Here is a 27,849-nt window from a genome sequence, read left to right on the forward strand (position 1 = left end):
CAGTCTAATGTCCATTGCTCGTGTTTCTTGGCCCAAGCAGGTCTCTTCTTCTTGTTGGTGTCCTTTAGTAGTGGTTTCTTTGCATCAATTCGACCATGAAGGCCTGATTCACGCAGTCTCCTCTGAACAGTTGATGTTGAGATGTGTCTGTTACTTGAACTCTGTGAAGCATTTATTTGGGCTGCAATTTCTGAGGCTGGTAACTCTAATGAACTTATCCTCTGCAGCAGAGGTAACTCTGGGTCTTCCTTTCCTGTGGCAGTCCTCATGAGAGCCAGTTTCATCATAGCGCTTGATTATTTTTGCGACTGCACTTGAAGAAACTTTAAAAGTTCTTGCAATTGTCCGGATTGACCGACCTTCATGTCATAAAGTGTTGATGGACTGTCGTTTCTCTTTGCTTATTTGACCTGTTCTTGCCATAATATGGACTTGGTCTTTTACTAAATAGGGCTATCTTCTGTATACCAAACCTACCTTGTCACAACACAACTGATTGGCTTAAACGCATTAAGAAGGAAAGAAACTCCACAAATTAACTTTTAACCTGTTTGGGCTAGGGGGCAGTATTGAGAATTTTGGAAAAAATATGTGCCCATTTTTAACTGCCTCCTACACCAACTCAGAAGCTAGAATATGCATATTATTGTTCAGGTTTGGATAGAAAACACTCTGAATTTTCTAAAACTGTTTGAATGGTGTCTGTGAGTATAACAGAACTCCTATGGCAGGCAAAAAACTGACAAGGTTTCATGCAGGAAGTACCCTGTCTGACAAGGAGTCGTGCGTCTTGCATCTGTTTATTGAAAAGTAAGGATCTTAGCTGTAACGTGACAATTCCCAGGGTTCCGATAGGCTCTCAGAACCCGGGAAATACCTGAAGGTTGACGAGGCAGCCTCAGGCTGAAACACATTATCGCCTTTGGTAAGTGGCGGATCAGAGGACCTTTGAATGAGGCGCGTGCACGATTCGCTCCTGAGGAGAAATTTAATTAGGCTGTTTAGGCTCAATGCATATTCCCGGTCGGAATATTATCGCTTTTCTACGAGATAAATGGCATAAAAATTGGTTTTAAACAGCGGTTGACATGCTTCGAAGTACGGTAATGGAATATTTACAAATTTTTTGTCACGCCAATGCGCCATGCGCGAGACCGTGATGTAGCATTCTGATAGTGTCTAGAACTCACGAACAAAACGTCGCTGTTTGGATATAACGATGGATTATTTGGGACCAAACCAACATTTGTTATTGAAGTAGAAGTCCTGGCAGTGTATTCTGACGAAGAACAAGCAAGGTAAGAACATTTTTCTTATAGGAAATGTGATTTTGGTGGAGGCTGACCTGGGTGACCTGGGTGTCTAAATAGCTAGCCCTGTGATGCCGGGCTATGTACTTAGATTATTGCAAAATGTGCTTCATCCGAAAAGCTATTTTAAAATCGGACATATCGAGTGCATAGAGGAGTAATGTATCTATAATTCTTAAAATAATTGTTATGCTTTTTGTGAACGTTTATCGTGAGTAATTTAGCAAACTGTTAGTAAATTCCCCGGAAGTTTGCGGGGGTTTTGCTTTTTCTGAACGTCACATGCTAATGTAAAAAGCTGTTTTTTGATATAAATATGAACTTGATTGAACAGACATGCATGTATTGTATAACACAATGTCCTAGGTGTGTCATCTGATGAAGATCATAAAAGGTTAGTGCTGCATTTAGCTGTGGTTTGGGTTTATGTGACATGATATGCTAGCTTGAAAAATGGGTGTCTGATTATTTCTGGCTGGGCACTCTGCTGACATAATCTAATGTTTTGCTTTCGTTGTAAAGCCTTTTTGAAATCGGACAGTGTGGTTAGATTAACGAGATTCTTGTCTTTAAATAGCTGTAAAATAGTCATATGTTTGAGAAATTGAAGTAATAGTATTTCTAACGATTCAAAAATCGCGCCACTGGATTTCAGTGGCTGTTACGTAGGTGGGACGAGTTCGTCCCACATGCGCCAGAGAGGTTAACAAGGCACACCTGTTAATTGAATTGCATTCCAGGTTACTACCTCATGAAGCTGGTTGAGAGAATGCCAAGAGTGTGCAAAGCTGTCATCAAGGCAAAGGGTGGCTACTTTTGACGAATCTCAAATATAAAATATATTTTATTTGTTTAACACTTTTTTGGTTACTACATGGTTCCATATGTGTTATTTTATAGTTTTGATGTCTTCACTATTATTCTACATTGTAGAAAATAGTAAAACATTAAGAAAAACCCTGGAATGTGTAGGTGTGTCCAAACTTTTGACTGGTATTGCATATATATATATAAATATATATATATATGAATTTAAAATGGATTAAATTGAGAATTTGTGTCACTGATCTACACACAATAGCCCATAATTTCTTAGCAGAATTATGTTTTTAGAAAGGTTTACAAATTAATAAAAAATGTCAAGCTGAAATGTCTTGTATCAACCCTTTTGTAATGGCAAGCCACAGGTAAAGTTGCATGAAGTCACTGTGTGCAATAATATTGTAAATGACTACCCCATTTCTGTACCCCACACATACAAAAGGTTCCACGGTCGAGCAGTGAATTTCAAGCAAAAATTCAACCACAAAGACCATGGAGTTTTCCAATGGTTCGCAAAGAAGAGCACCTATTGGTAGAAAAAAACATTGATTATACTTTTGAGCATGATGCAATTATTAATTACACTTTGGATGGTGTATCAATACACCCAGTCACTAAAAAGATACAGGCACCCTTCTTAAATCAGTTGCTGGAGAGGAAGGAAACAGCTCAGAGATTTCACCATGATGCCAATGGTGATTTTAAAACAGTTATCTCCTATCATAGCCATTAAACTCTGAGGATGGATCAACAATATTGTAGTTACTCCACAATACTAAAAGCCTGTACAGAATAAAAATATTCCAAAACATGCATATTGTTTGTAATAAAGTAAAACTGCATAAGAAATTGGCAAATAAATTAACTTTGTCCTGAATACAAAGCATTATGTTTGGGGTTAAATCCAACAACACATGGTACCACTCTTCATATTTTAGCATGGTGGTGGCTGCATCATGTTATGGGTATGCTTGTCATCGGCAAGGACTAGAGCGTTTAAAAAAAAGAAATAAACGGAATAAAGCTAAGCACAAGCAAAATCCTAGAGGAAAACCAGGTTCAGTCTGCTTTCCAATCTAGAAAAAAGAAACGCACACCTATAAAGGCGAGGTGCTGGCTAGCGGAGCAGAACACTAGAAAATAAAGGAAAGCCGCACACTCTAAGAGCTCAGATGCAAAAATTTTAATAACCAACGTTTCGACAGCTAAGCTGTCTTCATCAGGGTATCATCACAAACACTGAGAGATGAGTCATTTATATAGTGTCAAGAGACACACAGGTGTTTGTAATCATGGCCAAGTATGGCCTAATATTATTGGTTAACTGAAATATTTAAAAAATGGTATACAAGGAACATACAAAAAGACAAACAAATGGATAACATATGATAATAGCATTTGTAGTCTAAAAAGTATCTAACAAACAATTACAATGGCAAAATCACAATAATCACAAGAATGGCTTCAGATCAAAGTCTATGTTGAGACCGAAGGGAGCAAGTGTCTTTAAATTAAAGAACCAGGCAGCCTCTCGTTTTAACAATAAATTATCAAGGTCACCCCCTCTCCTCGGGAGGGTGACATGTTCGATGCCAATATAACGCAGAGACGAAATCGAATGGCCTGCCTCCAAAAAGTGGGCCGCAACTGGGTAAGTCAGGTTTTTGCACCTAATGGTGCTACGGTGCTCTGAGATACGTACTTTTAATTCACGCTTTGTTTTACCCACATAATTTTTACCACAGGGACAAGTTATAAGGTAAATAACTGCCTTAGTGGAACACGTAATAACACCTTTAATTGGGATAGATTTCCCTGTTTGGGGGTGTTTGAAGGATCTACATTTGTAAGTGCCATTGCATTGAGCACAGCCATTACACTTGTAATTTCCATCCAGTATGGGCGCAAATAGGCGTTGTTCAGGAATATCTTGGGGTGGTAAATCAGAGTGTACCAATTGGTCTCTGAGATTTCTGCCCCGCGAGAATACGACCAGGGGAAGATCAGAAAACACATTACCAAGAATATCATCATATTTCAGAATGTGCCAATGTTTGTGAACGATTCCTTTAATTTGTTCAGAGCACTTTGAATAGCGGGTAGTAAGAACGCATGAATGCGTCTTTTTGCGAGACTGACCTTGAAAAAGGTCATGTCTCGTTTTGTTTTGAATTTTCTCAATGGCAATATTAATCTGATCATTGTTGTACCCCCTCTCCTTGAATTTATCCTGAGTCTCAGCCATATTTCTGTCGAAATCTGATTGTTTAATGCAAATTCTTTTGATTCGACAGAATTGGCTGTAGGGCAAACTATTTTTCAAGGGAAGTGGGTGACAACTGTCAGCCCTCAACAAACTGTTACGATCAGTAGGTTTCCTGTAAAGATCAGTGTATAAAACATTATCTTCACACAAGATCAGAAGATCAAGAAAACTGATTTGACGTGTATCAGATTGCATAGTAAATCTCAAATGTTCAGAACAGGAGTTAAGAAAAGCATAAAACGACTGGAGCAGTTCTGCATCACCCCTCCATAGAACAAAAATATCGTCAATATACCGTTTCCAAATAATGATGTTAGGCAAGAAAACATTTTTGAGAGGGTTAAAAATGGATTGTTTCTCCATGTAACCCACATACAAATTAGCATAGTTAGGAGCCATGGGAGATCCCATAGCAGTACCCTTCGTCTGAATAAAGAAATAATTTAGAAACATGAAGTAGTTGTGTGTGAGTACTATTTCAGCCAACGTTACAATGCAGGCACTGGAAGGTAGCTCATTAGGGTCACGTTGCAGAAGAAAATGTTCCATGGCTTCAATACCGCCCTCATGCGGAATATTTGTGTATAACGACTCAACATCAAAAGTAACTAACAAGGTGTTCTCAGGCAGAGGATCAACAGATTCAATAATAGAGATCATACTGCTGGTGTCCTTTACAAAGGAGGGGAGCTGTTCTGCGAGTGGTCTAATAAAAAAGTCAACAAAAGTAGATAGAGGGGCCGTTATTGCATCAATGCCCGCTACAATAGGGTGCCCTGGAGGGTTTGTAACATTCTTGTGTAATTTCGGCAAAGTATAGAAAGTGGCAATTTTAGGGTGTTGGATGGCCAGAAAGTCATATTCTTTTTTGGTTATCTGACCAGAATTTAAATAACCATCTAGGACAGAAAAGATAGTATTCTGAAATTGGGAAGTAGGGTCACTTCTGAGTTTCTTGTAAAAGGTGTTGTCAAGCAGTTGTCTATGACACTCATTTACATAATCTGTCCTATCCATGAGTACCACCGACCCACCCTTATCAGCAGGACGAATAAGGACTGACGTATCAGATTGTAAATCAAGCAAAGCTTTTTTTTCATCCTTAGATAAATTATGGAAAGATTTGAAGTCCTGTTTATTCTTAAGGAGATGAGCAACATCTTTTTCAACAAGTCTGCAATATGTCTCAATAGAGTGATTGCGATTGGCTGGAGGTACAAAATAACTCTTGCTTCTAAAAGGAGTCGGAGTATGTACAGGTAAGTAACCTACTGGTTCAATAGAAGTATCAGGATTGGGGGAGCTAAAGTATTCCCTTAAACGGATGTTTCTAAAAAACTTAAACATGTCTACCTTAACGTCAAAATCGTTACACTGTGTTGTAGGCACAAAAGATAACCCTTTATTGAGCAAAGAGACATGGGCAGGGCTCAATATCTTGCTTGATAAATTAAAGACACTCAGTCCCGTGGGTTCTGGGACCGTGTGAACGGTCTCCTCTGCCTCTGATAGTCGTTTCTTCTTACCCCGTCGGGTGCGGCATCTCGTCGATGCGCGTGCCTGCGGCCACCTGCGCCCTTCCGTTGGCCCGGTCTCTCGTTGAATAAAAAACTGCCACTGGAAGCTGATGAGGCGCTGGTTGTAGAGTGTTGGTCAGACCGGGGTGGATCAAAGTAAGTGTCATCCCTCCTGCGTCTGCCATGGAGAGGAGCAGGACCTCCTTTGTCAGGGTTTCTCCAAAAATAGACTTTATCCTCGGCCTTGTCTTTTTTGTCTAGGTTGAATTTCTTGATTTTAAGTTCCTTTATTTCTGTAGACAGCTTGTCCTGGAGCGCTTGGTTAGTTTTCATCAGTTCATTGAATATGCCATCATCATTAACAGCTATTTGTAGAGCTGTGCGTTTGTCTTTAATCGTATTGTAACGACCCGGTATTGTGTTCTGTGTTCGTGGGTGTGTTATGGTTCTCATGGCTACTAGCAGGGGTTGAATGTGTCAGGACAGAGGGAAAGGGTGGGGGGTATGATGGGTAATCCCGCGGGATTTGGAAATGCATAAATAGGGATTACTGTCTCATCTCTCTCTCTCTTTCTGTTCGTGCCTTGATCTCTTCTTATGGGGGTGACCCTTAACCCGACATGGTGTAATTGTGTACGTTCGGTATTTAGCGGCGTGGGCTGTGGCCACAACAATAGCCCAGTTTAGGAATAAACCTGTGTTCTAACCTGCACACCTGGAGTCCGTCTCTTTTCCTTTTATGACCCAGCCGGGTCATTACAGTATTATCCATTTCACTAAAATCCTTTTTCAACTGGTCAACAATTAATGTCATTAAATCAATAGAGCACTTGTTAAGGATGGCACACCAGCGCTCACAGAAATCATCTGTGCGCTGTCCCAATGATGGTTCTTTTTGCCACCTGAGTCCCCGTGGAATAATGCCTTGACGTACGTAATCACTAAGAGTGACTATATGTAAATGTGTTCTCGTCTGGCGCTTAGATAAATGTAACAGTTCTTTCGAGAGGTCAGAATTACCTCCCGGCATGTCAAAAAGGGACTCCGAAACAATGATTTGATCACGCTCCTTTAGGCTATATTCAAAGTAATCTTGTTTGGGTCTGTGACCAGTGTCAAGAAAAGAATTGTCATTCGGCATCGTATTAGAGCTTTTTAGTCGATAGGGTGCTGTTAACTGGGTAACAAAACAATCTAGAAAAAAGAAACGCACACCTATAAAGGCGAGGTGCTGGCTAGCGGAGCAGAACACTAGAAAATAAAGGAAAGCCGCACACTCTAAGAGCTCAGATGCAAAAATCAGTCTGCTTTCCAACAGACACTGGTAGACAAAATCAACTTTCAACAGGACAATAACCTAAAACACAAGGCCAAAGACACTGGAGTTACTTATCAAGACGACAGTTAATGTTCCTGAGTAGCCTAGTTACAGTTTTGACTTAAATCGTCTTGAAAATCTATGGCAATACTTGAACATGGATGTCTAGCAATGATCAACAACAAATTTGACAAATCTTGAAGAATTGCTTTAAGAATAATGGGCAAATATTGTACAATCCCGGTGGGCAAAGCTCTTAGAGACTCACAGCTGTAATCACTGCCAAAGGTGATTCTAACATTTATTGACCCAGGGGGTTGAATACTTATCTAATCAAGATATTTTAAATGTCCACTTTTCATATAGTATTTTGTGTAGATTGCTGACAAAATGTAATCTCACTTTTTAAGACAACAAAATGTTTTAAAAAAGTCAAGGGGTGTGAATACTTTACTCTATATATGCTTTTGTTTGTTTGTTTATCTGTAATACTACTAGCCAACTAGCAATTTGATGAAGTTGGCTTTAGCTAGCCCAGATAGGGTCCCAATCTCCCAACCTCATAACAAGCTACTAAGAAGCCATTTCAGGCTATCAATCAAGTTAGAGTAGCTAGCTTGACTAACGATTTTTGCTGGCATGCCTGCTGGCAAGGTTGGTAGACTTTAGAAAAGCAAGCAACTATTAAATGTACTGAGTAAGACTCACAGGCTTTCAATCTTTTACCCAAAGGCTGTTTTAGGTGTTTGAAAAGCTAGAGAGAGTCTGCAGAGAAGAATGGGAGAAACTCCCCAAATACAGGTGTGCCAAGCTTGTAGCATCATACCCAAGAAGACTCGATGCTGTAATCGCTGCCAAAGGTGCTTCAACAAATTACTGAGTAAAGGGTCTGAATACTTATGTAAATGTGATATCAGTTTTTTATTTGTAATAAATGTGCAACATTTTCTAAAACCTATTTTGCTTTGTCAATATGGGGTATTGTGTGTAGATTGATGAGGGGGAAAAAACAACCTTTTTAGAATTATGCTGTAACGTAACAAATGTGGAAAAAGTCAAGAGGTCTGAATACTGTCCGAATGCACTGTATGTGTGATGTGTCTATATTCTGTATTTTTTTTGTTTGTTGTTGTTATTATTTGCTGTGCTTATAAAATGTAATTATTGAATGTCACATGAAAGATTTATTTAATGTGAAAACCAATAAATAAAATGTTCCGCCCCAAAAAAAGGACAAGGGGGCTAACGGAAGTATGTTCGATTTAGCTCATCTCGCGAGCAGAGTTGGCACAAAAGTGAAAACTCTTCGCGCCCATCTACCACACAATATCAAGTGCATCTACCCAGCAGGCAAAATGTGGCAAATGACAACTTAATGATGTCCTTCTCTGGTTGTAAACTGGTTTTCTGGTTGAGGATACATCAACCAGATTATAACCAACTGGTCTCTGTTACAACCAGGTAAAGAGATTTCTTTCAAGATTATATCTGATAAAAAACATCTAAAATGATGTCACAGACATCAATCGATTCCTTTGAAATCTATGGGTGGGAGAAAGTGAATGAGTACACTTTTTGGGGGTAGGGTAGCGAATCGGAGCACAGACAGACAGAAAGTAGATATTATTTGCACCTTGTTTCCAGCTGAAGCGGGACCTCCCCAGGATCCAGAACTCATGATTGTCAAAGTGGATCTCCCCGCATGGGGGCAGGAAGGCATGGGCCAACTCCCCGTTTAGCCCATCAAAACAGGGATGCAATGGAGACCACCAGCAGTCTGTGTGGTTCCACGTGGAAGCATGTGTACACACACACACACACACACACACACACACACACACACACACACACACACACACACACACACACACACACACACACACACACACACACACACACACACACACCAGGGGGTTGTCATGACGTTGCCCTGTTGGGTGAGGTTATGACCCCCACATAAGTACATTTCCCACTTTTCTCTCCACTCTACAGAATGGACTCCTGAAAAGCCCTGTGTTACCACAGAGAAAGTCCAGCAGTCCTGACATTTCTGGAACTAAATGTTAATTTCGTTAGGTTGTAGGTGAAATTAGCCCTTTTAAACGTCTGGACACCAGTCCTCACGTCATCGGGAACTGAGGTTGACTTCCGTCAACGGGCTTTTGTACTGGGGGAGAGAAGGGCGTGTTTCATAGTTCTCAACCAATGTCTGTTCACTTGGGTGTGGCCACTGAGTGAGCATAAGTTTATTTATGAAAACAATTATCTCATTTAGAAGCTAAAATCACATTTTGTCTTCTCACAAATAGTAGTCATAGTTAAACATTTAAATTGCACATCAGTTCCATGTGAATATAACTAGAATGTGTAGACTTTCCAAGATACAATTTGTTGTCCTATCATCAGATATAATGTCCCAGACAACAACTGATCTGACATCATATTCTTTAAAAAGGCGAATTTCAATGTGGAGGTGACGATCACCACGCTGGAATGGTGAATTTCGACTAGACCAGCCAGAATACAGCGCGAGCTGATTATGGCAACTTGGTATGAACTTTGAATGATTATTCACTAAAGAAGAAGTGATACCTCCTAGACGTCGCGTTATCAGCTGCAGCTGTAAACGTACATGGCCTAGGAAAGGACAGACAATCTCAGAAGAACGATATCCGCTCTACATCACTACGACCAGAAAGATTCTTCAAAGAACAATGGCAATCTCTGCTGGGCAAACCAGTCTTCCTTCTTCGACCCATCTATCAAAACGCAACTCAGAGTAAATGTATATCATGCATTTTCCTCTTCCGAATGGGCGGTTATTAGAATGCATAAGATTCTGTATTTACGGTAGCATAGCTTCTCAAGGTCCGATATAGACCTAATCCCCTTTGTCCCTCAGTCTTCCCGCTCTTTCATTCAAACCCTTTCTTTGTGTAACCAGCCATCATATCGGTTTCATCCAGACTTTTTCTTTTATGACATGATTAGCAATCAATGTATGATCTATCCTGTGCATATATATGTAATTCTGTGTGATAATTTAGGTATTTAGTAAACAAATAATTAAGCCAATTTTTGTATTGCTGATTCAACTTGTTAGCCAGGGTTCGTGCAGATAACCAAGAAATTTACGACGTTCAGATGAGACTGAATAAGGTGACGATTAATAATTGACTGCTATTGATATAAAAGACCTTCAGATCTTTAAGAGTTTATTCAGAAGACAGCAGCTCTATAAACACTTCTGTGGTTCCCCAGGTTATTAACAAGTTAATTGTTGCATGGTTTAATTCAAATCACGTAATTAAATGTTAGGTACTCGATTTGATAAAATAGTATGTCATCTCATTTAATCATACTAGAGACACAACAGGGTATTAAAGACTTAACAAATATTGAGATACTCACACACACCCTTATCTTAAGGTCTCACCCATAGTGATACAATGTGGTTCTAATGAATTATGTGGTCTCACCGATGATAATGTCAGCACTCTTGTTGGGGTTTTTTATTTTGGCGAAGTAGAGAGGGGACACGTCGCTCCACTTAGAGAACGCAATGCTGATGGCCTGACGGGTGGCATCTTTGTTCAGCGTGTTGGGAAACTTCACGATCCTGACAGATGTGAACGGACACGCAGACAAACATAAACAGAAAGACAGACAGGAAAGTGACAGACAATGCGACTAACTTGGATTCCCAAAAACACAGCGCTGTTCCCTTTCAGTCAGTCACTCAGTATAACATTATGGGGAGTCAATGACCAACTATATTCACCTGAAAAAACTGAAATCGCCCAACGGGCGATGGATGCCAAGCCAACCCCCAGAAGTCCTGCCTTCCTGACTATAATACCGGGGCTCACATCCATTTCCTCAATTCTTCTCTCTTCAGCCCGCCTGAAGGAAGACCGTGTAATGCAAATGACAAACTTTTCAAGCACACGAAGACTATGAGATTCGACTCTGTCGTTGATGCGCTAAAGGCGACCTGCGATTCCCCTCATTCTGCCAGGCTGGTGCTACCAGGTTATGGTGAGTTCATGAATGTAGAGTATGGAGGAGGCGGGGCTCATTTGGACACCAACGATGGATGGAAAGCTGCCGAGTTACTTAGCTCCAGAGGCTAATCAGTGATTCTGAATAAACAGTCCCGGTTCTAGGCGGAACAGTTGGACAAAGTATACCAGGCTGAGGGTGTGGTTCTTGAAAGGGACAGGCGGCTGTATTTGGATGAGCCAGTTTCGCCAACAAGGTTGTTTGGCTCTGCTATGGAGTCCTTATAGGCCTGTTTCGAGGAGAAAGAAAAATGGGACCCAGCTCTACAGGTCCCTTTCCCACGAAAGATCCTTCGTGGGGGCAGCTTTGCAGTTCCAGGAAAGAGTCCAGGCCAGAGTCTGGCATTGAGGTTGGTTTTTGACCGTATTGGTGTTTCTGGGAAGCAGCGGAAGTCTTGGCACAGATGCTGTGCTGTGTCGAAGGAGAGTGGGGCGAAAGCTGATTCTTCCGCGGCGTGGGGGAATGAGCAGACCTCACGACCCTAGCTTGAGGCCGGGGGAGGGACATGCTCTCGGAGCCCTCCTCCACATCTACTAATGGCAACAGTGCTTTCAAGTGGCTCGGTCAATGGGGGCAAGTTGCCAAAGACCCCAAACCCGGTGTTGGCTGGGTATCAGAATGGCGGTACCACAAAAGCACAGTGTTTCTACCCAAGGTTTCTCTGCGTTCAGGGGTATCGAGAGTACGGCATCGTCCAGATGTGGGCATAATAAACAAAGTTCATTCCCCACATTCAGACACACGGTTGTTAAGGGTGGTGGATATGAAAACAAGTATGAAAGAAAAAATTATAAAACACAGCACCAGTCAAAAGTTTGGACACACCTACTCATTCAAAGGTTTTTCTTGATTTTTACTATTTTCTACATTGTAGAAGAATAGTGTAGACATCAATACTATGAAATAACACATACGGAATCATGTAATAACCAAAACAGTTTTAAACAAATCAAAATATATTTTATATTTGAAATTCTTCAAAGTAGCCACCCTTTGCCTTGATGACAGCTTTGCACACTATTGGCATTAATTGGTTTTGCAAGTTCAAAATGCTCACACTTTGCTGGCTATTGCAGTCAGCGCATCCCTGTGATTGGTTCATGTCCATAGATCTGAAGGATACGTACTTTCATGTGGCTATACATCTTCCACACAGAAAGTTCCGGAGGTTTCATTTCGAGGGTGTAGCCTATGAGTTTCTGGTCCTGCCTTTTGGACTTTATCTCCCCGCACCTTTTCTATGATGCTGTGCCAGGGGATCAGAGTATTGGCCTATCTGGACGATTAGCTGGTCGTAGTGGAGTCGAGGGAACAGGTGGAGCTCCATACTGCCACACTGGTTTCCCATATTCAGTCTCTGGGGTTCACAGTGAATCACAGGAAAAGTGGTTTGACTCAGCATGTTCAATTCCTGGACCCAGTTCTGAATCATGCGTTTTGGTCCCAACAAAGTAGGTTCGCATTCCAGCTCTGTCTGGTACAGTTCTTTTATGATAGCTATTGTGTCTCTAGGACTTCTATTGATATGTCTGTTTCAGCGCTGTTGATGAGTCTGTTTTGCGGGTTCTCTGTTGCAGGTGGTTCTCATGGGCCGGGTAGTGTCTCGCAGGGTGCTCATGACAGACGCATCCTTTATGAGATGGGGAGTACTGTGTGTGGGCTACTCAAAGAGGGATTTGGTCAACAGTGTAAAGGGAGTTGCATATCAATTACCTAGAGCTACTGACTGTTTCGCTGGTGCTGAGACGTTTCCTTCCAATGTTGGAAGGCCAGTATGTGATGGTAAGGTCCGACAAACAGGACGGCGGTGGCGTACATCAACAGTCAGGGGGGGACGCGGTCTCGCTCTCTCATAAACCTGGCGCGTTATTTGCTCGTATGGAGCAGTGCGCATTTCCTGTCACTCAGGGCGATGTATCCTCCTGGATCTATCAACTTGGGTGCGGATATACTTTCGGGGGGGGGGGGGGGGTCCCCTCAATGCACCCCTCAATGGTTGCCCAGATATGGAACCGGTTCGACAGGGCCTACGTAGATCTTTACGCTTTGTGAGAAAACACATGTTGTCATCTGTTCTTCTCAATGAGGGATCTGGGCACTCCGTTGGGAACAGATGCTTTGGCGCATCAGTGTCCTAGGATCCTGCTCTGTACATTTCCTCCGGTGGACCATGGAGAGGGTCCGTCAGGAGGGTCAGTTGTTGATTCTGGCGGCTCCCTGTTGGCCCAGACAACCCTGGTTCCCGGAGATCATCCGCCTGTTGGGTGGGGACCCGTGTTGGGTTCTGTGTCGTTGGGATCTATTGTCCCAGGTGCACTGGAGTTTGGCACCCACAACTGCAGATATGGAATTTGCGGGTTTGGCCTCTGAAAGGTTGAATTTGAAGGCTAGGGGTTTACCATCGAACATGATTACGACTATACAGTCAGTACGTGCGTCCTCTACAAGAGGGTTGTATACATTAGGGATGGTTAAAAGAGTTTCTCCATTTCAGAGCTCTTTGGTAGACATTTTGATGTTCTTGCAGGAGCTTTTTGAGCAGGGCCTTTCTTTTTCCATATTGAAGGTTTATATGGCAGCCATCTCTGCGTGTCATGTAGGGATGGACAGCTCCACCCCGGGGACTGATCCTCCGGTGGTGTGGTTCCTAAAAGGCGTGTCGACTCATGACGCCGACCAGGGACCGGGCCTTGGTCCTGGACGCTCAGTGTGAGTCTCCGTTTGAACCATTAGAGTCTGTGGACCTGAAGCTCCTTTCGTACAAGACTGCCCTGCTCGTGGCCTTGGCATCGGCCTAGCATGTTGGGGATCTCCACACACTCCTATTTGGAGTCCACACCTGCCGATTCCAAAGTGATGTAACGTCCTAATGCAGCTTTTGCTCCGAAGGTTATGCCTATGTCTTACAGGTCCCTCACTTTTGACAAGGACAAGGGTTGCCTATAGGTGTGCATGCTCACTCCACTAGGGGTGTGGCGGCTGCTTGGGCATTGTTCTGGGGCATGATGATTGGTGATATCTGTGCTTCAGCGAGTTAGGGTTCCTGACATACCCTTATGAGATTTTAACACTTGGATGTAACTTCTCCTAGTGTGGCTCATAGTGTTCTTAAGGTTGGGTCCAGGAGTGGGTGTTGGCAGCGTACAGGTTGCACATTTATCCGGTTGACCACAATTCCCTGTGGTTTGAGCCATGGGCTGCCTTGGGGTGCGGCAGCGCGTAAAGTGTGCATTATCAAGGTTACCACAGTAACCTTGCCGTGATTCATTGACTCTGGTTGATGCTATGCAGCGCGAGTGTGCGCTTTACCATGTCACGACAGGTGTTCTGTTGTTTTGGACTTACGGTTCCTTGTACAAGTTCTGACATTTCAGGCTCACAAGGTAAGTATTGTTCTTGGAACCATGGGGTCTATGGACTTGGGCTGCAGTGGCAGCGTGTCAAGTTGCAGCAGATTCTGGTTCCCTATATGGGGCTCTGACAGTTCAGGCTTCATGAGGCTCTGACAGTTCAGGCTTCTCGGGTAAGTATTAGGGAAAAAAGTGGCTTCTGTAGACCGTTTTGACTGGTAGAACGTGTATATGCTTGGGCTGCCATGCGTCTCCTACCCAATGAGCCAGCTTGGGGCTTGATTGTATGTCCCCATAGTATGTTATACCAAGTGACCGACTGAAAGGGAATGTATGAAAATAACTACTGTTCAGTTAAGGAGGTAATGAGGTATAACATATTTTGCGCAGGGGATTTGGGCTCACTGAAAAGCATTACTGAATTGAGGAAATTAATGCCCTGGTATTATAGCCAGGAAGGCGCGGCTTCCGAGGGCAGGCTTGGCATCCATTGGCCAGTTGGGCGTGATTTCAGTTTTCAGGGGAATATGAATGGTTGTTGATTTCCCTTCAGGGAACAATAGTTGTATTAATAACTGTACATTATCAATTTTGATTACAGAAATAATATTTGTATATCTGGCCAGTGGTCCATCCCCCAACATTCTCTGAAGCTCTAATTCTCAAAGCAGTACTCAGAAGCCGACCTCCCAGTCTCTTCCATCTCTTTCCCATTGGCGTCTTCCTCTCTCACTCCCTGAATCCCAAGTCAACCCTAGTCACTTCCCCCTCGACACTACATCTGAGAGGATTGGATAGGTGTCAGTAATATGGTGGAACCTTGCCCACTGATAGGTTAGGTGGAATTGCTGCTATATTTCTTATCTACAGTGCCTTAAGAAAGTATTCATACCCCTTGACTTATTCCATATTTTGTTGTGTTACAGCCTGAATTCAAAATGGATTGTATTTTTGTTCTCACTCATCTACACATAATAACAAAGTAAAAACATGTTTTTTGTGCCTATTTAGTGAAAATTAAATACAGATGTATTACATTTACATAAGCATTCACACCCCTGAGTCAATATATGTTAGAATCACCTCTGGCAGCCATTATAGCTGTGAATCTTTCTGGGAAAATCTCTAAGAGCTTTGCACACCTGGGTTGTACAATATTTGCACATTATTATTTTTGTAATTCTTCAAGCTCTGTCAAGTTGGTTGTTGATCATTGTATATTTGGCCTTGTGTGTTAGGTTGTTGTCCTGCTGAAAGGGGAATTTGTCTCCCAGTGTCTGTTGGAAAGCAGACTGAACCAGGTTTCCCTGCTCGGAGTTTGACTGTGCTTAGCTCTATTCCGTTTCTTTTTAGCCTAAAGAACTCCCTAGTCCTTGCCAATGACAAGCATATCCGTAACATGATGCAGCCACCACCATGCTTGAAAAAATGAAGAGTAGTACTCAATGATGTGTTGTATTTGCCCCAAACATAATGCTTTGTATTCATGACATGTAGTTAGTTTATTTGGCACATTTTTTGCAGTTTTACTTTAGTGCCTTATTGCAAACAGGATGCATGTTTTGGAATATTTGTATTCTGTACAGGCTTCCTTCTGTCATATATGTTAGCATTACGGTTTCCTTCCTCTCCGGCAACAGAGTTAGGAAGGACGCCTGTATCTTTGTAGTGACTAGGTGTATTTATACACCAACCTCATTATATTGAAAGGGATATTCAATGTCTGCTTTTTTTATTTTGACCAATCTACCAGTAGGTGCCCTTCTTTGCGGGGCAATGGAAAACCTCCCTGGTCTTTGTGGTTGAATCTGTATTTGAAATTTGCTGCTTGACTGAGGGACCTTACAGATAATTGTGGGGTACAGAATTGTGGGGTACAGAAATCATATGTCATAAAAAAAATCATGTTAAACACTATTATTGCACACAGAGTGAGTCCATGCAACTTATTATGTGACTTGTTAAGCAAATGTTTGCTCCTGAAATGATTTAGGCTTGGCATAAACAAAGGGTTTGAATTAACTCAAGACATTACAGCTTTTCAATTTTAATTAACTTATAACACAATTCTAAAAACATAATTCCACCTTGAAATTATGGGGTATTGTGTGTTATGCCAGAGACAAAAAATCTCAATTTCATTCATTTTAATTTCAGGCTGTAACAACAAAATATGAAAAAGTCAAGGGGAGTGAACAATGTTCCCTTTAAACTGCGCATGGGCGTGCAGCTGATCCGGCACTTCCAAGCAGAAGAACCATCAGCCTACGCAGAGAAGGACGAGATTGAACTTGAACACTTAACTTTCTACAGTTTTTCCCCTTAGTTAACGTTTCCCTTTACTGTGGGAATTGTGATCAAATCAACGCAATATTAGTCACTTTCAACACAACATACTGAAACAAAATGAACTATGCAAGACTTAGTATGCAAAATTAACTATGCAAGAGATTTTGTTGTAAGCAGAACGCATCGGAGTACGATTCAGCACCAATCAGAGCTGCAGATAGACCAGTGACATATATGGATCTGTGCCATTCTCTTTAAACTGGACTGTGTTTACAGCATGAGTGGTCGTGTGTAAATGCTCAGTTATAGATACACTATACAGTGCATTCAGAAAGTATTCAGACCCCTTGACTTTTTCCACATTTGTTATGTTATTTTCGCGAAAGTGTAAAAAATACAAAACTGAAATAACACATTGACATAAGTATTCTGACCCTTACTCAGTACTTTGTTGAAGCACCTTTGGCAGGGATTACAGCCTCGAGTTTCATTGGGTATGACGCTACAAGCTTGGCACACCTGCATTTGGGGAGTTTCACCCATTCTTCTCTGCAAGTCAGGTTGGATGGGGTGCGTTGCTGCATAGCTATTTTCAGGTCTCTCTAGAGATGTTCTCTCGGGTTCAAGTCCAGGCTCTGGCTGAGCCACTCAAGGACATTCAGAGACTTGTCCCGAAGCCACTCCTGCGTTGTTTTGGCTATGTTTTTTGGGTTGTTGTCCTGTTGCAAGGTGAACCTTCGCCCCAGTCTGAGGTCCTGGGTGCTCTGGAGCAGATTTTCATCAAGGATGTCTCTGTACTTTGCTCCGTTCATCTATGCCTCAATCCTGACTAGTCTCCCAGGACCTGCTGCTGAAAAACATCCCCACGTCCCCTTCACCCTACGGTGAAGTATGGTGCCAGGTTTCCTCCAGACAAAATAGTTATTGGTTTCATCAGACCAGAGAATCTTGTTTCTCATGGTCTGAGAGTCTTTAGGGGCCTTTTGGCAAACTTCAAGCGGGCTGTCATGTGCCTTTTACTGAGGAGTGGCTTCCGTCTGGCCACTCTACCATAAAGGCCTGATTTGTGGAGTGCTGCAGAGATGGTAGTCCTTCTGGAAGGTTCTCCCATCTCCACAGAGTAATTCTAAAGCTCTGTCAGAGTGACCATCAGATTCTTGGTCACCTCTCTGACCAAGGCCCTTCTCCTCCAATTGGCTGGGCGGCCAGCTCTAGGAAGAGTCTTGGTGGTTACAAACTTCTTCCATTTAAGAATGATGGTGGCCACTGTGTCTTTGGGGATCTCCAATGATGCAGAAATGTTTTGGTACCTTTCCCAGATCTGTGCCTCTACACAATCCTGTCTCGGGGCTCTACGGAAAATTCCTTCAACCTCATGGCTTGGTTTTTGCTCTGACATGCACTGTCAACTATAGAGACAGGTCTATGCCTTTCCAAATCATGTCCAATCAATTGAATTTACCACAGGTGGACTCCAATCAAGTTGTAGTAACAGCTCAAGGATGATCAATGGAATCAGGATGCACCTGAGCTCAATTTTGAGTCTCATGGCAAAGGGTCTGAATACTAATGTAAATAAGGTATTTCTGTTTTTTATAAATTTTCAAAAATTCTAAAAAGCCTGTTTTCACTTTGTCATTATGGGGTATTGTGTGTAGATTGCTGAGGAATTTTTATTTATTTAATCCATTTTAGAATAAGTCTGTAACGTCAAGGGGTCTGAATAGTTTCCGAAGGCAAACAACATTTTCAGTCACCTCCTTGTCTGAAGGACACGTGGATAAACAGGCTAATGTCAAGTCCTGCATGTTTTTTCAAATGTGTCATGGACTGTAGGCCTACATTGAACACCACACATTGGCTACTACTGTAAGCTGAATGATAGAACAGACATTTCCATGTTAAAATGTTATGGGAGGCATTTTCTCCATTGTTTTTGATGGTAGGGAACTCTGGTAGGCCTACATTATGATCAAATAGCTACAGTAGCCTACTTGACCACTGTCTGAAACTGTAACTTAAAGCTGGTACAGCTTCAGTGTTCACAGTAAATGCACGCTGGAAGTTGCACAGAATTTTCTCTCAAACAGATCTGAAAGTTGCTGTGATGAAAAAAATTGAGGGAACATTGGATGTGAATACCATCTGAAACACTGTATATCCAATCCTCTCAGATCTCCAAAAGTGCCTAGGGGATAGGGACAAGGGTCTGAATTGGGATTCAGGGTCTCACTTGTAGGTGAGGTTGAAATGCTTCCACTTGTGGCCCAGTGGCTTGATGGCATAGCGTCTGGAGCGGCTCAGTGCCGCTCCCGTCACAGGATGATGCTTCAAAGAGCTCAGAGACTCCACAGACAGCCCACCAGCTTCCTGGGAGAGAAAGAGAGAGAGAGATTGTTTGTTTGTTTACTTCACTTTTGTTTTTTATCTATTTCACTTGCTTTAGCAATGTTACCATATGTGTCCCATGCCAATAATGCCCTTTGAATTGAAATGAGAGAGAGAGAGATTATTAGAGGTGACAAGAAGAGCATGACATGACCATGAACCAGCAGCATACCACCCTGCATACCACTGCTGTCTTGCTTCTGAAGCTAAGCAGTCAGTCCCTGGATGGGACACCAGATGCTGCTGGAAGTGGTGTTGGAGGGCCAGTAGGAGGCACTCTTTCCTCTGGTCTAAAAAATATCCCAATCCCCCAGGGCAGTGATTGGGGACACTGCCCTGTGTAGGGTGCTGTTTTTTGGATGGGACGTTAAACGGGTGTCCTGACTCTCTGAGGTCATTAAAGATCCCATTGCACTTATTGTAAGAGTAGGGGTGTTAACCCTGGTGTCCTGGCTAAATTCCCAATCTGGCCCTCATACCATCATGGCCACCTAATCATCCCCAGCTTACAATTGGCTCATTCATCCCCCTCCTCTCCCCTGAAAGTGTGTGTGTGGCACAGTCTGTATGTTGCAGTAGAGAATGGTACAGCGCCTGAAACAAATTAGCAATAGCCTGTGGAACAAGACAGGACTAAAATCACTTCAATGATGACAAAATCTGCAACTGGGAGAGGATTTCAACTCAAAATAGTTTGTTAGAGTTGTTCATACTATTTCTTCCACTAGGAGTTAAAAAGGAGTCAAATCATTGCATTTTTCAGGCTTCCTGGCAAAGGGAGCATGTCTGGCCTCCTCTAGGAAAACACATGTGGCACAAGTGCAATAAGGAACCGAATCACAACTTAATCCTACACAGATGTGGAATCCTCCTCTGCTATCATCCCTTGACAGTCCCTCTCCATCTATCCATGCTAAAATATCTGTCACCCACATGTGAACAGAGGCATACTCCTCCAGCCCTCCCCTCCCCTCACCACCACCACTCCTTCCTTTCTTTTCTTCATTCCCCCCATGTATCCCCCTGTTCTAGGCTATTGTAACACTGATCAATGCATTAGTATAGATGGCTATATATATCACTCATCAAAAAATAAACATGCACAAATATACATTAGGATCAAAACAGAATTGTTTTATAATAAGTGTAGCCAACTTAAAACACGTATTTCTTCTGTTAAAAACGATACCAAACACAATAAATGTATGCAAATGCACTAGCGCACGCACACACACACCCTAAATAAAAAATATAATATATATAATTACCGTTTTCCTCCTACACGTCCGGTGTCCGCCGACCGTATCCAACCCTACCAACATCAGCACTAGTAGAACAAGTATTGGACGAGTTCTGCGTATCTCGAACACAGCCACGAAGCCCTTGGGCGAAGTCATGAACGTCTGCTTCCTGTGCTCCATTGGAACCTGTAGTAGTTTTACAATTGACAGTCAATGGTAGCCTACAATCAATGTTGACAGCACATGGTTCAGCTAAATGCAAAGATTGAATACTTGGTATAAAAGAGATTGATCATCTCGGATAGGCTACCTTATTCAGGTGTTTTCATGCAGAAAGCATGAGTAGGCTATCCTTCCTCTGAACCAGAACACGGTGCGTATCACAACGTGGAAACCAAATTCTGCAGAGAATTGGGGATTTGTGCATGGAGCTCCAAATTATCCCTCACCATCAAACTCATATCATTCAGAATCCTGCGCTTTTCCCCTAGGATATAACTGTAAACTCCTACTTTTCCGCCGAGTCCTTCGTTAATTGCAACGCATTTGTATGTTTATTGGATAACTTTGGTACTTCCCTGCCTAGTCCATGGAGTGACGGAACGGATCAGCGGTCGGACATCCATGTTCAGCACGTCAGTCGAGTGGTGGGGCAGAGAGAGAGCACCGCACAGTCCTAAAACAACAATGGAATAAACAAAACATACAGTCAATAATACAGTAGAACAAAAGAAAACAAAACGTCTATATACAGGGAGTGCAAATGAGGTAAGGTAAGGGAGTTAAGGCAATAAATAGGTCATGGTGGCGAAGTAATTACAATATAGCAATTAAACACTGGAATGGTAATTATCAAATAATTATTGAAAGCTAGGCATACATCTAGCCTATCTCAACTCTCCCTGAGCCCCATCTAGGTGTGATAGCTCCTCAGCAAATTATGGATCATCCATTGAAGAGGAAGGCTATCATGACTAGCCCACAGTATGCCCCATTCTGGTTAGGCTACAGCAATGTGTCTCATCTGCAATGCTGTGGCTCAGGAACAGGCTTTAGGCTTCACCAGGGATTAGTTCTACCCTAGCTCCCTTCAGTCACCTTCAGAAAGTGCCCACGGTGTCCAATCGAAACTCAACTGCATGTGAAGTGTGCTCTCATAAAACACAATCCATTGTGCAGAATGAGGTCAAATGTTTTTCAATGGAACTTTTTGGCATTGCCCATGGTCTGGCTGGCCAAGTGGTCCACAGTTTCCCCCTATCCCCATCACTCGGGCTGAGCTAAGGAAGACCCCGAGACAGCCTGTGGTTTTCAATAGAAGAGGACGCCTGTGACTCTTAAGAACTTATAGAAAGAATTTGGGGGTTATGTTGCATGATATTTACGGATCAGGCCCAACGAAAATGCTTTTGTTGTCCCGTCGTTCCTCCAATAAATTCCCTTACAAAACATATTGCAGTTTTGAAACTGCAGTAAAAGTGCAGTAACTGCAATCGACTGTGGTATTTGGACGCAGTAATTGCAGAATAATTACAGTGTACTGCAGCTTAACTGCAGTTACACTGCACTCTAACTGCAATTAAACTGCACAATTATTGCAGTAAAAAAAGTTATTTTGGGCAGTTTTTGCAGTATACTGCAGTTATACTGCACTCTAAAAGCAGTTATACTGCACTCTGACTGCAATCTTTTTTCGAAAGAGTTATGATCAATTAATCACTTTTTGACTGAGAAAGTTAGCTAGTTGCAGGCCTACGGTTAACTTAAAATTGCCCTGACACAAAACCAGAAATGAGAGATGAGGAATACTGAAAGAACCGTCAGAGAATATCACACATTTTTAAATGCTGTAAAACTACTTCTCTTTAACACATATCTAAACTATTAATGCATTAAAAGTATATATTTTTATTTATGTTTATATATTGTATGATATCACATTTTCTGTACATGTCTGTATGTATCAAGATGTTCAAATAAACCTAAACCTAAATAGTGTAGCCTAAGACATCCACGTTGGTTCACATGAGGTAAAAAAAGGGAAAAAAATGCTTTCTAGAAACAGACATTTTAATAAAGGGCAACTGAATGACAGTCTCATAACTTTCGCCCCTCACTGGACTAGGCTCTGTGCCCAGGGTCTGGCTGCACTCCAGGTGACTGCGGAACTTGGGGCGGCCTGATCCGACGATGTCACCCACCCTGGGAAGGAGCAGAGAGAAAATAGGGTAGGAAGGAGGAAAAAGGGGTAGTTGAAAAGAAAAGCTGGACAGGAGATCTTTCATGGGGCGTTGCGTCGTGCTTAAGAACAGACCTTAGCCGGGGTATATTGGCCATATACCACAAACCCCCTCGTGCCTTATTGCTTAAGTGTAAACATTAATATATAGTGCCTTCAGAAAGTATTCACATGCCTTTACTTTTTCTACATTTTGTGTTAAACTGGGATTAAAATGTTTCATTTTTTGTCAACGATCTACACAAAATACTCTGTCCAAGTGGAACAAACATTGCAACATTAGTAAAAAAATATTAAAAATGTAATAAAACACTAATATATCTTGATTAGATAAGTATTTAAGCCCGAGTCAACATGTTAGAATCACCTTTGTCAGCAATTACAGCTGTGAGTCTTTCTGGGTAAGTCTCTAATAGCTTTCAACACCTTCAAGCTCTGTCAAATTGGTTGTTGATCATTGCTAGACAACCATTTTCAGGTCTTGCCATAGATTTTCAAGCATATTTAAGTCAAAACTGTAAAATATTTGTATTCTGTACAGGCTTCCTCCTTTTCACAGAAACTACAATGTTTTTGATCTACCTCAGTTTAATGGCTGTGACAGGGGGAAAAACTAACTGTTTTAAAGTCACCATTGGCCTCATGGTGAAATCCCTGAGCGGGAACAGAGTTAGGAATGATGCCTGTATCTTTGTAGTGAGTGGACCAAGTATTTTTAGGTTGCTCTAAAGCAGAAAGGTAGAATAAATGAGACGGTAGCAGGTTTTCTTACATTGAACAAAGTTCTCTATTGAAGTATTTTTTTCTTCTCAAACAATCAAGGATGATCTCACAAGGATAACAGAAATCTTCTTCTTTACAGGAAGAAGGAACACAAGGTGAGTAACTTTTAACTATAACATAAATCACGGTTGTGTCACCGCCTCAACTATCCATTTGTGGAGAGCTCCTTTCGGGTGGTGGTGCGGATCCGTGGTTGCCATTCCCAAGAGGTCATTTGTCCTCTTCTCCCTTCCGTCAGGTAAATCCGGTCCTTTGGAGAATGAATCACGGTTTTTTTCCTCCAGTCTCCCTCACTGCTGGTTCCCTCTTCTCTCTTGTAGGGGGAAGAAAATAGGTGATTAGTATTGTCAGCTGTGCTTAACTGCCTCTGATCACCTTTACTTACATCCCGGGCTGGGCTACTATCCGTGGGACCAGCCTGCTCCCTGGTGCTCCTTCCACAGTAGTGACTGGGTATGTTGATGCCCCATCCAAAGTTTAATTCATAACTTCACCATGCTCAAAGAGATACTCAATTTTTTTTTTTTGTACCCATCCACCAATAAGTGCTCTTCTTTGCGAGGCATTGGTCTTTGTGGTTGAATCTGTTTGAAATTCACTGCTCGACTGAGGGACCTTACATATAATTGTATGTGTGGGGTACAGAGATGAGGTAGTCATTAAAACAATTACATTAAACACTTATTGCACACACAATTAGTCCATGCAACTTATGTGACTTGATAAGCACATTTTTACTCCTAAACTTATTTAGGCTTGCCATAACAGTGGTTGAATACTTGACTCAACACATTTGTTTTTTGATGAATAATAAACAATAAAAAAAACAGTTCCAGTGACAAAAAATACTATTTGAATCCATTTTAAATTCAGGCTGTAACACAACAAAATGTGGAAAAGGTCAAGGGGTGGGAATAATTTCTGAAGGCACTGAACCGGCAAGGCAGAAACTGAACTTCTGCAGAAATAAATCAACAGACACGATTCCATTGGTTACACCTTTCTTTTTATTGGGATTACCTTGACAGTCACAAAGTTACCAAATGGAGCCCATTGAAACATTGAAGCGGAGGGGGCAAGCCCCCAGGACTCTCCCTCCCCATCTCTCAGGGTGTGGCATGACATAGTGAGCATTGACCAGAGAAAGAGACTAGGTCTGAAATGGCACCCTATTGCCTATATAGTGCACTACTTTTGGCCAGGGCCCATGCGGTTTTGGGAATAGTGTGCCATTACAGACAGCCAGAGAGATAGAGTTTTTCAGAAGTTAGCAGAACCAATTTTAGTGTTAATTAGTAGAATGTAGTGACAGAGAAAAAGAGAATGGAAACTTTGTAGTGTCACTCAGTGTTTGTTGCAACTGCTCAGACAATCTGATAGCCTTTGTTTAATACACACAAAAGCCATGATGGAAGTAGAAGGAATATGGGAGGAAGAGGAATGCTATCTCAAGCCGCACTAAGTGAAAATGTGGAATGTTTTAAAATGTTAATTTGAAATGCAGTCTAGTAGGCTGAGAGGAGTTGAGCACTCAGGGTGCCATTTGGGATCGAGACTAAAAGTAATGTACTATATAGGGAGCCATTTGGGACGCAGTCCATCTCTTGCTCTCTGGTAACACACACCATTGTTCCATAAATCCAAACCCCTTCATTAAACGGATTTCAAAATGAAGTTGTAAACAATATTTTTGTATGGGTGGGGGAATCAGTGCACATGGAGTATAGCGGTTTATTGAAGCTTAAAAGGATAGTTCACCCAAATTACGATTTGGTTTTCTTACCCTGTAAGCAGTCTTTGGACAAGGTAGGAGAGCAAGCCATGCTTTGGTTTAGTTTCCCTGGCACCGTTGCTACATGCTAACATTTTAGCATTTGGGCCACAAGTCCCATTGAAGTCTTGGGACTGATATTACCAATTTTTACGCATATTTTTTTAATCTAACCTTTATTTAACTAGGCAAGTCAGTTAGTCAGAACAAAAGTCAGAACAAATTCTTATTCATCATGTCCAAATGTATGAACATGATGCATGACAAATGCCAATATTGGTCCCATGACTTGAATGAGATTTGTGCTAAAAATGCTAAAACGTTAGCACGTGATAACAGTGCCAGAGAAAGTAAACCAAAGCATGTTGGTTGTCATACCTTGTCCATAGACTGGCTTACAGGGTAAGGAAACCAATGCCAGTGTAATTTGGGTGAACTATCCCTTTAACTGGACAAGAAATACACCCATGCTAAAGTAAAGCGTATGGGAGGGTGAGAATTCCAGACTCCTAAAAGATGTTGAGCAGAACAACACAGACACACACAGAGATCTGCTCAACTGAGTCTCCTAAACAGACACTGTCACTAACAGCAGACTCTTGAGACCGTAACAACTGGCTCTGCTCGATTCATACAATATAGAAATGTGTTTATATATATTTATATTCAGACAGATGTATGCCATTCTCAGTTTGTCAATGAATTTTGTTTGTTCCTAAAACTGACAATTTTGGTCACACAGAATGAATCTCTGCAGCACTTAGACAGAAAACAACAGGAACCACAGATAAAAAATCTTCATTATTATATCTGCGTAAATAGAGGAATCATAAATGACAATAACACTAACTCACAGCTATTGGAAATAGTAGAGGACTTAAGTGTAGGAAAAGACAGTGAGCACGATGGAATGGGGGCCAGAGAGCTTTAGAGAAGCACGACAAAGCACTAAATACAAAAACACAAGACGATTCATCACTAATATACTAAAGGGAAGGCTGGGTGTTACAAAAACAAAACGTATAAAATGGATTGAAAATGGCATGACACTTAATGGATGCATCTACACTGCATACTGCTGCAAACTACACACTAGGCTAAAGAGGGACTTCACCGGTTGGATATACAGATACAGGGGCAGGGCTGGGGAGAGAGAGGTAGGACAAGAAAACAGAAGAGCGACACACACACTACTACACCAGCATCAAGAGAGGGAGGGTAGCAGTTACCCCTAAGCCAATGACACATGGTCAGATCTGTGGTTATTGGCAAGGGGTAGAGTCATCCACTAATTCAGTGACATGAGGAATAGATGGGTAGAACAGGAATAGTAGACAACTATGGTAATGTAACTTGTGGCTTTAATTTGACCAGAGCCCTATGTTGTTCTTCTCAGTAGTACTATATGAAGAAACTACATTTCATAGGGGTGGAATGGATTTTTTGTTTAGATTAAGAGGTCAAAGACCCTTTAGATGCAGATGGTATTTTTTGTACTCCACAGGACGTTTGCATTATCTATACATTTATGTGTTTAATAATTTCATAATTTTCAACACTTTTGAAAGCATGGTCCTGTTTTTTAAATTTGTTTTCATTTGTCAGCCAGCCCATGGGAAAAAACAGAATCGATGGGAAGGTAGCGATCCCATGTTGTCGTCTTGATCCCATGTTGTTGTCTTTCGCTCCCTCCTCCCTGTTGCACCGCTCTTTCCACCCGATTGCGAGGGGGCGGTTAGCAGCGTGTCTCGTAGATGCCGCTGCGGCCGATGTAGCGCACCCATTTGATGACGTCGTGGTCACTGTAGTTCAGCTTGGGCTCGAACACCTTCAGGTAGCGCACCTTGAGCCCGGACGGAGCAAATGGCACCTGGGAGACCATAACAGAACCATAATGACACCCCGGGAGAGAGTTCCATATTTGACAGAACAGAAATGTTTGCACATCCGGGTCATTCAACCATAGGAGTTGGCTTATACAGCACAAACTGATCTTGAACCCAGCTACAGTAGAGGTGACTGTGTAAAGGAAATAAAAGACCTAATCACCTCAAAGTTCATGGAGATGGGAGGGCGCGCCCACTTCTTCTTGTCGTTGGTGGGCAGCAGCTCGATCTCGGCACTGATCTGAGACTCCTTCATCCCTGCCATACGCTTGATCCTGCAGACACACATACCCACACACAGTTAACACCATTCCACAGCGCACACACACACACAAGGGATGGGCACTGTTAATCCAAATGGTCGTTAGTATTCCAAGTATTAAGATATATATATATATATATATACATACACACATATACAGTAGCAGTCAAAAGTTCAGACACACCTACTCATTCAAAGGTTTTTCTTAATTTTTTTTACTATTTTCCAAATTGTAGAGTAGTGAAGAGATCAAAACTACAAAATAACACATAAGAAATCATGTAGTAACCAAAAAAGTGTTAAACAAATCAAAATATATTTTATATTTGAGATTTTTCAAAGTAG

General features: G+C 41.9%; 2 protein-coding genes across 5 annotated transcripts in view; both read right to left on the reverse strand.

The window, feature by feature from the left end:
- Window positions 1–21,257, reverse strand: part of LOC115205841 (matrix metalloproteinase-23-like) — a 31,312-nt gene extending 10,055 nt beyond the window's left edge. The window contains 4 exon segments of the mRNA XM_029772204.1: window positions 8,867–9,024; window positions 10,703–10,852; window positions 19,168–19,304; window positions 20,591–21,257. Of these exon segments, the coding sequence (XP_029628064.1) occupies window positions 8,867–9,024; window positions 10,703–10,852; window positions 19,168–19,304; window positions 20,591–20,743 (598 nt within the window). The 5' untranslated portion in view covers window positions 20,744–21,257.
- Window positions 21,258–24,569: 3,312 nt separating this feature from the next.
- Window positions 24,570–27,849, reverse strand: part of LOC115205842 (AP-2 complex subunit mu) — a 47,969-nt gene continuing 44,689 nt past the window's right edge. For all 4 annotated transcript variants that reach the window (XM_029772210.1, XM_029772208.1, XM_029772209.1 and 1 more), the window contains 2 exons: window positions 27,406–27,517; window positions 24,570–27,226 (listed from right to left, as the gene is read on the reverse strand). In XM_029772210.1, the coding sequence (XP_029628070.1) occupies window positions 27,092–27,226; window positions 27,406–27,517 (247 nt within the window). In that variant the 3' untranslated portion in view covers window positions 24,570–27,091. The remainder of the gene's footprint in view (window positions 27,227–27,405; window positions 27,518–27,849) is intronic.

The sequence above is a fragment of the Salmo trutta genome, chromosome 13 (assembly GCF_901001165.1).
Source record: "Salmo trutta chromosome 13, fSalTru1.1, whole genome shotgun sequence".
NCBI lineage: Eukaryota > Metazoa > Chordata > Actinopteri > Salmoniformes > Salmonidae > Salmo > Salmo trutta.